This window comes from Cyanistes caeruleus, chromosome 33, assembly GCF_971803275.1.
Source record: "Cyanistes caeruleus chromosome 33, bCyaCae1.hap1.1, whole genome shotgun sequence".
NCBI lineage: Eukaryota > Metazoa > Chordata > Aves > Passeriformes > Paridae > Cyanistes > Cyanistes caeruleus.
In genome coordinates this window covers 1,751,361-1,761,627 of record NC_141734.1, presented here as the reverse complement: position 1 = coordinate 1,761,627, position 10,267 = coordinate 1,751,361, and the positions used below count along the sequence as shown (strand labels likewise).

General features: G+C 49.1%; 1 protein-coding gene across 2 annotated transcripts; it reads left to right on the top strand.

Moving 5' to 3' along the window:
- Positions 1-1,454: 1,454 nt before the first annotated feature.
- LOC147647829 (gamma-aminobutyric acid type B receptor subunit 1-like) lies at positions 1,455-9,712 on the top strand. 2 transcript variants are annotated; one of them, XM_086870662.1, is made up of 4 exons: positions 1,455-1,889; positions 4,871-4,940; positions 6,246-6,449; positions 9,592-9,712. In XM_086870662.1, exons 2-4 carry the CDS (start codon positions 4,871-4,873, stop codon positions 9,681-9,683), a joined length of 366 nt encoding a protein of 121 aa, XP_086726788.1. In that variant the 5' UTR covers positions 1,455-1,889; the 3' UTR covers positions 9,684-9,712. The 2 variants fall into 2 exon arrangements, with proteins under 2 accessions (XP_086726788.1, XP_086726787.1); XM_086870661.1 differs by having other exon boundaries at positions 9,397-9,595.
- Positions 9,713-10,267: the final 555 nt, after the last annotated feature.

Below are 10,267 nucleotides of genomic sequence, written 5' to 3'. Positions count from 1 at the left end.
TTGGGATTTTTTTGCGGATTTTTGGGGGATTTTTTGCGGATTTTTAGGGGATTTTTTTGGGATTTTTTTGGGGATTTTTTTGGGGATTTTGGGGTTTTTTTTCCCGGATTTTCTGCTCCGGGATTCCCGGGAATTCCAGGCCGGCTCCGATCCCGGAGCTTTTTGGGGTGGGAATGAGGGAAAAATTTGGGAATTTGGGGTGGGATGTGTAAAAAAAGCGGGAATTTGGGAGGAAACGCAGGCAAAAAGTGGGAATTCCCAAAATTTCCCCCCAAATCTCCTCCAAGCTCCCCCAAAAAAACCCAAATTCCCCTCAAATCCCAAAAATCCCCCCAAACCCCCCCAAAATCCCCAAAATTCCCCCTAAAATCACAAATTTTCCCCCCGAATCCCCAAATTTTCCCCTCAAATCCTCCCGAAATCCCAATTTTTCCCCAAAAAATCCCAATTATTCCTCCCAAACCCCCCAAAATCCCATTTTTCCCCCCAAAAATCCCAGTTTCCCCCCAAAAATCCCAATTTTCCCCCCAAACCCCCCAAAATCCCATTTTTCCCCCAAAAAATCCCAGTTTCCCCCCAAAAATCCCTATTTTCCCCCCAAAAATCCCAATTTCCCCCCAAAAATCCCCAAATCCCCCCAAAAAAAACCCAAATTCCCAATTTTTCCCCCCAAAAATCCCAATTTTTCCCCCCAAAAATCCCAATTTCCCCCCAAAAATCCAAATTATTCCTCCCAAACCCCCCAAAATCCCAATTTTTCTCCAAAAAAATCCCAATATCCCCCCAAAAATCCCAATTTTCCCCCAAATCCCAATATTCCCCCAAAATTCCAAATTTCACCCCCAAAAATCCCAATTTTTCCCCCAAATCCCAATATCCCCCCAAAATCCCAAATTTCACCCCCAAATCCCCCCCAAAATCCCAGTTTTTCCCCCCAAAATCCCAATATTCCCCCAAAAATCCCAATTTTCCCCCCAAACCCCCCAAAATCCCAATTTTTCCCCCAAAACCCCCCAAATTCCCCCCAAACCCCCAAAAATCCCAATTTCCCCCCAAAAAATCCCAATTATTCCCCCCAAACCCCCCAAAATCCCAATTTTTCCCCCAAAAATCCCAGTTTCCCTCCAAAAATCCCAATTTTCCCTCCAAAAATCCCAATTTTTCCCCCCAAAAATCCCAATTTTCCCCCCAAACCCCCCAAAATACCAAATTTCACCCCCAAATCCCCCCCAAAATCCCAAATTTTCCCCCCAAAAATCCCAATTATCCCCCCAAAAATCCCAATTTTCCCCCTCAATCCCCCCAAAAATCCCAATTTTCCCCCCAAAATTCCCCCCAAACCCCCCCAAAAGAGGCGGCTCCGGCCCCTCCCCCCTCCCCTCCCCGCCCCTCCCCCCCTCCTTGGCCCCTCCCCCTTTTTCCCCGCCCCTCCCCCACCCACCCCGGGCCCCTCCCGCCGGTGATTCCCGAGCCCGAGGCCCCTCCCGAGGCTCCCGGGACCCCCCAAATCCATCCCCAAAAATTAAAAAAAAAAAAATTCCCGCCCCTCCCCCCACCCCCCTCCCCCCCCGAAACCCCCAAATTTTATTTTTAATTATTTTTATCGATTCGATTTGATTTTTATTTATTTTTATTTTTTTTTTCCTTCCTTCCTTCCCCGGGAATTTTTTTTTTTTTCCTCTTCGCGGAGCATCCTCGCCCCTCCCCCACCCGTGGGAAGATCCGGGACCCCCTCCCCACCCCCCCCCTTCCCTTTTCTCCCCTCCCCCCCACCCCCCCAAAAATATTTTGGGGTCTCCCCTCCCCCCCCCCTCTTTTTTTCCCCATTTTTTTTTTTTTGGGGAATTTTGGGAATTTTTTTTTATTCCCGGGAATTCGGGAAAATCCAGGTAAGGAGCGGCCCCTCCCCCACCCTCCCCTCCCCCCCCCCAATTTATTTTTTGGGGGGGTGGGGGAGGGGTGGGGGAAATTTGGGGGGGGTCCCGGGATTTATTTGGGGGGGGGAGGGGTCTCAAAGATTGGGGGGAGGGGCGAAAATGGGGGGAGGGGTCTCAAAAATCGGGGGGAGGGGCGAAAATGGGGGGAGGGGTCCCCAAATTTGGGGGGGGGAGGGGTCCTGGAATTTTGGGGGGGGGGGGGGGGGTCTCAAAGTTTGAGGGGGGGGAGGGGCAGGAATTGGGGGGGGGGGTGTCCCAAAAATTGGGGGGAGGGGTCCTGGAATTTGGGGGGGGGGTCCTAAAGTTTGGGGGGTGGGGGAGGGGCTCCAAAAATTGGGGGAGGGGTCGTGGAAGTTTTGGGGGGTCCCAAAAATTGGGGGGAGGGGTCCCCAAATTGGGGGGGAGGGCTCCCCAAATTTGGGGGGGGAGGGGCCCCAAAAATTGGGGGAGGGGGTCTCAAAGTTTGAGGGGGGAGGGGCAAAAATTTGGGGGGGAGGGGTCCCAAAATTGGCCCCTCCCCCCCAATTTGGGGACCCCTCCCCCTTTCCAGGCCCCTCCCCCTCCCCAATTTCCCGGGAATTTTTTTGGGGCGTGGCCAAAAGGGGGCGGGGTCACGTGGCTTCCCCTCCCCCCGGGGTTTAATGAGGGCGGATTATGCAAATGAGGATTAATTAATTAATGAAGAAGTGGAGAGGTGGGGGAGGGGTTGAAATCCTTCCCCTCCCCCACTCCGGGCTCTGCTTTAATGATTGTTAATTAGTTAATAATTATTGATTGGTTATCAATTAATTAGTTAATTGTTATTAATGATTGGGTTAATTAGGGGTGGGGTTAATTAGAGGAGGGGAAATTAAAAATTGGGGAAAGTTTCTTTTGTTTAATCCGCCTTCACCAATTATTGAAGAGTTATTAATTGATTATCTGAGAATTATTAATTGATTGAGGGTGATTGATTATTTGAGAACGATTAATGAGTTATTAATTATTAACGGTTTCAAGGGTTAACGAGGGGTTGGTTCATTAAAAGGGGGGGGGAAGTTGATATTGCCTAATAATTATTAATTATTTAACAGTCATTAATAACTCATTGATATTTATTAATGGCTGCTTAGTATTTATTGATGAGTTTGATATTTATTAGTAACTCCTTAATATTTGCTATTAATGCTTTAATATTAATTAATAACTCTGATATTTGCTATTAAGGTTTTAATATTAATTAATAACTCTTCGGTATTTGCTATTAACGCTTTAATATTAATTAATTACTCTAATATTTGCTATTAACGCTTTAATATTAATTAATAACTCTTCGGTATTTGCTATTAACGCTTTAATATTAATTAATAACTCTGATATTTGCTATTAACGCTTTAATATTAATTAATAACTCTTTTGTATTTGCTAATGGTGGTTTAATATTAATTAATAACTTTTTAATATTAATTTTTAAGCTATTCAACGTTAATTAATTTGTTGGTTTGTAATTAATTGCTTGCTGGGTTAATTAGGGGTCGGTTTCTGCCGTATTTGGGGTGTCCCCTATAGGATCTGTCCCCTATAGGGTCCGTCCCCTATAGGATCCGTCCCCTATAGGATTTATCCCATATTTGGGGTGTCCCCTATAGAACCTGTCCCCCTATAGGATCCGTCCCCTATAGAATCCCCTATAGGACCCGTCCCTTATAGAACCTGTCCCCCTATAGGATCCGTCCCCTATAGAATCCCCTATAGGACCCGTCCCCTATAGGATCTGTCCCCTATAGGACCCATTCCTTATAGGATCTGTCCCCTATAGGGTCCGTCCCCTATAGAATCTGTCCCCCACAGGATTTATCTCATATTTGGGGTGTCCCCTATAGAACCTGTCCCCTGTAGAATCCGTCCCCTATAGAACCTGTCCGTTATAAAATCCGTCCCCTATAGAACTCGTCCCCTATAGGATCTGTCCCCTATAGCATTTTATCTCATATTTGGGGTGTCCCCTATAGAACCTGTCCCCCTATAGGATCCGTCCCCTATAGAACCTGTCCCCTATAGAACTCGTCCCCTATAGAACTCGTCCCCTATAGCATTTATCCCATATTTGGGGTGTCCCCTATAGGACCTGTCCCCTATAGAACCTGTCCCCTATAGAACCTGTCCCCTATAGAATCAGTTCTGTATTTGGGGTGTCCCCTATAGAACCCGTCCCCTATAGGATCCATCCGTCATAGAATCTGTCCCCTATAGGATCCGTCCCCTATAGAACCCGTCCCCTATAGGATCCATCCGTCATAGAATCTGTCCCCTATAGGATCCGTCCCCTATAGAACCTGTCCCCTATAGGATCCGTCCCCTGTAGGGCTCATTATCTATAGGACCTGTCCCCTATAGGACCTGTCCCCTATAGATCCTGCCCCGTATTCGGGGTGTCCCCTATAGGATCTGTCCCCTATGGGAACTTGTCCCCTATAGGATTTATCCCGTATACGGGGTGTCCCCTATAGGATCTGTCCCCTATAGAACCCATCCCCTATAGAACCCATCCCCTATAGGATCCGTGCCCTATAGGATCCGACCCCTGTAGGGCTCATTATCTATAGGACCTGTCCCCTATAGGACCTGTCCCCTATAGATCCTGCCCCATATTCGGGGTGTCCCCTATAGGATCCGTCCCCTATGGGAACTTGTCCCCTATAGGATTTATCCCGTATACGGGGTGTCCCCTATAGAACCCGTCCCCTATAGGACCCATCCCTTACAGAACCTGTCCCCTATAGGATCCGTGCCCTTTAGAATATTTTCCCCTATAGGATCTGTCCCCTTTTAGGCCCCGCCCCCTTTAGGCACCGCCCCCTTTTAAGCCCTGCCACTTTAGGACCCGCCCCCTTAAGCCCCACCCCCTTTAAGCCCCGCCCCTTTAAGCCCCACCCTCTCTCCTCCCTCCCCAGATGGCGCCGCTGTTGCTCCTCCTCCTCCTCGGCCCCGCCCACGGCGCCGTCCACGCCAACCTCACCGAAGGTACCCGGAATTCCCAAATTCTCCGCATCCCATCCCAAATTTTCCACGTCCCATCCCGAATTTATTTCCAATCCCGAATTTTCTGCGTCCGATCCCGAATTTTTTACCTCCAATCCCACATTTTTTGGTGTCCCCAACCCCACATTTTGGGGGTTTATCCCGCCCCAATCCCAAATTTCCCATCCCCAACCCCATTATTTTTGCTCCCAATCCCATTTTTTCCTCCCCAATCCCATATTTTCCTCCCCAATCCCAATTTTTCCTCCCCAATCCAAATTTTCCCATCCCCAATCCCATTTTTTTCTCCCCATTCCCATTTTTTCCTCCCCAATCCCATTTTTTCCTCCCCAATCCCAATTTTTCCTCCCCAATCCCATTTTTTTCTCCCCAATCCCATTTTTTTTGCTCCAAATCCCATTTTTTTCTCCCCAACTCCATTATTTTTGTTCACAATCCCAATTTTTTCTCCCCAATCCCATTTTTTTTTCTCCAAATCCCATTTTTTTCTCCCCAATCCCAATTTTCCCATCCCCAATCCCATTTTTTTGGTCCCAATCCCATTTTTTCTTCTCCCCAACTCCATTATTTTTGTCCACAATCCCAATTTTCCCATCCCCAATCCCATTTTTTCCTCCCCATTCCCATATTTTTGGTGTCCCCAACCCCATTATTTTTGCTCCCAATCCCATTTTTTCCTCCCCAATCCCATTTTTTCGGTCCCAATCCCATTTTTTCCTTCCCATTCCCGTATTCCCGGTGTCCCCAACCCCATTTTTTTGCTCCCAATCCCAATTTTTCCTCCCCAATCCCATATTTTACTCCCCAATCCCATTTTTTTCTCCCCAATCCCATTTTTTCCTCCCCATTCCCATATTTTTGGTGTCCCCAACCCCATTATTTTTGCTCCCAATCCCATTTTTTCCTCCCCAATCCCATTTTTTCCTCCCCAATCCAAATTTTCCCATCCCCAATCCCATTTTTTTGGTCCCAATCCCAATTTTTTTTTGCTCCAAATCCCATTTTTTTCTCCCCAACTCCATTATTTTTGCTCCCAATCCCAATTTTTTCTCCCCATTCCCATTTTTTCCTCCCCAATCCCATTTTTTCCTCCCCAATCCCAATTTTCCCATCCCCAATCCCATTTTTTTCTCCCCAATCCCATTTTTTTTGCTCCAAATCCCATTTTTTTCTCCCCAATCCCAATTTTCCCATCCCCAATCCCATTATTTTTGCTCCCAATCCCATTTTTTCCTCCCCATTCCCGTATTCCCGGTGTCCCCAACCCCTCATTCCCGCCTCTCCCAGGCTGCCAGATCATCCACCCCCCGCGGGACGGGGGCATCCGGTACCGGGGGCTGACGCCGGAGGAAGTTCGGAGCGTTCGGTTCCTGCCCTTCGATTACGAGATCGAGTACGTGTGCCGGCCCGAGCGCGAGATCGTGGGGCCCAAAGTGCGCAAGTGCCAGCGCGACGGCACCTGGACGGCCATGGGCCAGCCCAGCCGCTGCTGTGAGTGTCACCACGGTGTCACCAACATCTCCAACCCATCATCTTCATCCCATCATCTTCATCCCAACATCTCCATCCCATCGATGGTTCCATCCCATAATAGTTCCCATCCCATCAAGGTTGTCATCCCATCAACATCTCCATCCCATCATCTCCATCCCAACATCTCCATCCCATAATAGTTCCCATCCCATCATCTCCATCCCATCAACATCTCTATCCCATCATCTCCATCCCAACATCTCCATCCCATAATAGTTCCCATCCCAACTTCTCCATCCCATCAACATCCCTGTTCCATCAAGGTTCTCATTCCATCGATGGTTCCATCCCATAATAGTTCTCATTTTATCAATGGTTCCATCCCATCAACATCTCCATTCCATCATCTCCATCCCAACATCTCCATCCCAACATCTCCATCCCAACGTCTCCATCCCAACATCTCCATCCCAACATCTCCATTGGTGTCCCCATGCCAACATTTCCATTGGTGTCCCCATCCCAACATCTCCATTGGTGTCCCCATCCCAACATCTCCATTGGTGTCCCCATCCCAACATCTCCATCCCATCAATGGCTCCGTCCCAACTTCTCCATCCCATCGATGGTTCCATCCCATAATAGTTCCCATCCCATCAAGGTTGTCATCCCATCATCTCCATCCCAACATCTCCATCCCATCAACATCCCCGTTCCATCAAGGTTCTCATTCCATCGATGGTTCCATCCCATAATAGTTCTCATTTTATCAATGGTTTCGTCCCATCAACATCTCCATTCCATCATCTCCATCCCAACATCTCCATCCCATCGATGGCTCCATCCCAAGTGCCAGCGCGACGGCACCTGGACGGCCATGGGCCAGCCCAGCCGCTGCCGTGAGTGTCACCACGGTGTCACCAACATCTTCATCCCATCAACATCTCCATCCCAACATCTCCATCCCATCATCTTCATCCCAACATCTCCATCCCAACATCTCCATCCCATCATCTTCATCCCAACATCTCCATCCCAACATCTCCATCCCAACGTCTTCATGCCATCATCTCCATCCCAACATCTCCATCACAACATCTCCATTGGTGTCCCCATCCCAACATCTCCATTGGTGTCCCCATCCCAACATCTCCACTGGTGTCCCCATCCCAACATCTCCATCCCATGAACATCTCCATCCCATCGATGGTTCCATCCCATAATAGTTCCCATTTTATCAATGGCTCCATCCCATCAACATCTCCATCCATGTCACCATCCCAACATCTCCATCTCACCAACATCTCCATCCCAACATCTCCATTCCATCAGCGGCTCCATTCCATCAATGGTTCCATCCCATAATACTTCCCATTTTATCATTTATCCATCCCATCAACATCTCCATCCCAGTGTCTCCATCCCATCAACGTCTCCATCCCATCATCTCCATCCCAACATCTCCATTCCATGAACATCTCCATCCCATCAACGGTTCCATCCCATTGATGGTTCCATCCCATAATAGTTCCCATTTTATCAATGGTTCCATCCCATCAACGTCTCCATCCCAATGTCTCCATCCCGTCAATGTCTCCATCTCATCATCTCCATCCCAACATCTCCATCCCATGAACATCTCCATCCCATCGATGGTTCCATCCCATAATAGTTCCCATTTTATCAATGGTTCCATCCCATCAGCGTCCCCATCCCAACATCTCCATTGGTGTCCCCACCCCAACATCTCCATCGGTGTCCCCATCCCAACATCTCCATTGGTGTCCCCATCCCAACATCCCCATCCCAACATCTTCATCCTATCAACATCTCCATTCCATCAACGTCTCCATCCCATCATCTCCATCCCAACATCTCCATCCCATAATAGTTCCCATCCCATCATCTCCATCCCATCAACATCTCCATCCCATCATCTCCATCCCATCAACATCTCCATCTCATCATCTCCATCCCAACATCTCCATCCCATCAACATCCCCGTTCCATCAAGGTTCTCATTCCATCGATGGTTCCATCCCATAATAGTTCTCATTTTATCAATGGTTCCATCCCATCAACATCTCCATCTCATCATCTCCATCCCAACATCTCCATCCCAACATCTCCATTGGTGTCCCCATCCCAACATCTCCATCCCAACATCTTCATCCTATCAACATCTCGATTCCATCAACGTCTCCATCCCATCATCTCCATCCTATCGGTGGTTCCATCCCATTGATGTTCTCGTTCCATCGTTGGTTCCATCAAGGTCAATGTCTCCATCAATGTCCCCATCCCAACATCTCCATCCCAACATCTCCATTGGTGTCCCCATCCCAACATCTCCATCAATATCTCCATCAACATCTCCATCTTGTCACCGTCCCAACATCTCCCCTCCATCAATGTCCCCATCCCAACATTTCCATCCCAACATCTCCATCTGTGTCCCCATCCCAACATCTCCATCCCATCAACGTCTCCATCTCCTCACCACCCCAGCGTCCATTTTGGGGGTCACCACCATTCCCATGGGTGTCCCCTCATTGCGGCCGTGTCCCAGGTCCCACCTGAACCTGGAGCACGGCCAAGTGGCCACCTTGAGGTTCCTCTATGACCACCTTGAGGTTCTCCAGTGACCACCTTGAGGTTCCTCAAAGCCCATTTTGGGGTTTTTGGGGGTCTCCAAACCCAATTTTGGGGTTTTTTGAGGTCCCAAATCCAAATTTTGGGGTCCCCAATCCAAATTTTGGGTTCCCCGCAGTGTGGCCGTGTCCCAGGACCCACCTGAACCTGGAGCACGGCCAGGTGACCACCTTGAGGTTCCTCAATGACCACTTTGAGGTTCTCCAGTGACCATTTTGGGTTTTTTTGGGGTTCCCAACCCCGATTCTGGGGTTTTTTGGGGTCCCAAATCCAAATTTTGGGGTCCCCAATCCAAATTTCGGGGTCCCCGCAGTGCGGCCGTGTCCCAGGACCCACCTGAGCCTGGAGCATGACCAGGTGACCACCTTGAGGCTCCTCAATGACCACCTTGAGGTTCTCCAGTGACCATTTTGGGGTTTTTTGGGGTTCCCAATCCTGATTCTGGGGTTTTTTGGGGTCCCAAATCCAAATTTTGGGGTCCCCAATCCCAATTTCGGGGTCCCCGCAGTGCGGCCGTGTCCCAGGACCCACCTGAGCCTGGAGCACGGCCAGGTGACCACTTTGAGGTTCTCCAGTGACGACTTTGAGGTTCCTCAATGATCATTTTGGGGTTTTTTGAGGTCCCAAATCCAAATTTTGGTGTCCCCAATCCCAATTTCGGGGTCCCCGCAGTGCGGCTGTGTCCCAGGACCCACCTGAGCCTGGAGCACGACCAGGTGACCACTTTGAGGTTCTCCAGTGACGACTTTGAGGTTCCTCAATGATCATTTTGGGGTTTTTTGAGGTCCCCAATCCCAATTCTGGGGTTTTTTGGGGTCCCAAATCCAAATTTTGGGGTCCCCAATCCCAATTTCGGGGTCCCCGCAGTGCGGCCGTGTCCCAGGACCCACCTGAGCCTGGAGCACGGCCAGGTGACCACTTTGAGGTTCTCCAGTGACGACTTTGAGGTTCCTCAATGATCATTTTGGGGTTTTTTGGGGTTCCCAATCCCAATTCTGGGGTTTTTTGGGGTCCCAAATCCAAATTTTGGGGTCCCCAATCCCAATTTCGGGGTCCCCGCAGTGCGGCCATGTCCCAGGACCCACCTGAACCTGGAGAACAGCCAGGTGACCACTTTGAGGTTCTCCAGTGACGACTTTGAGGTTCCTCAATGATCATTTTGGGGTTTTTTGAGGTCCCAAATC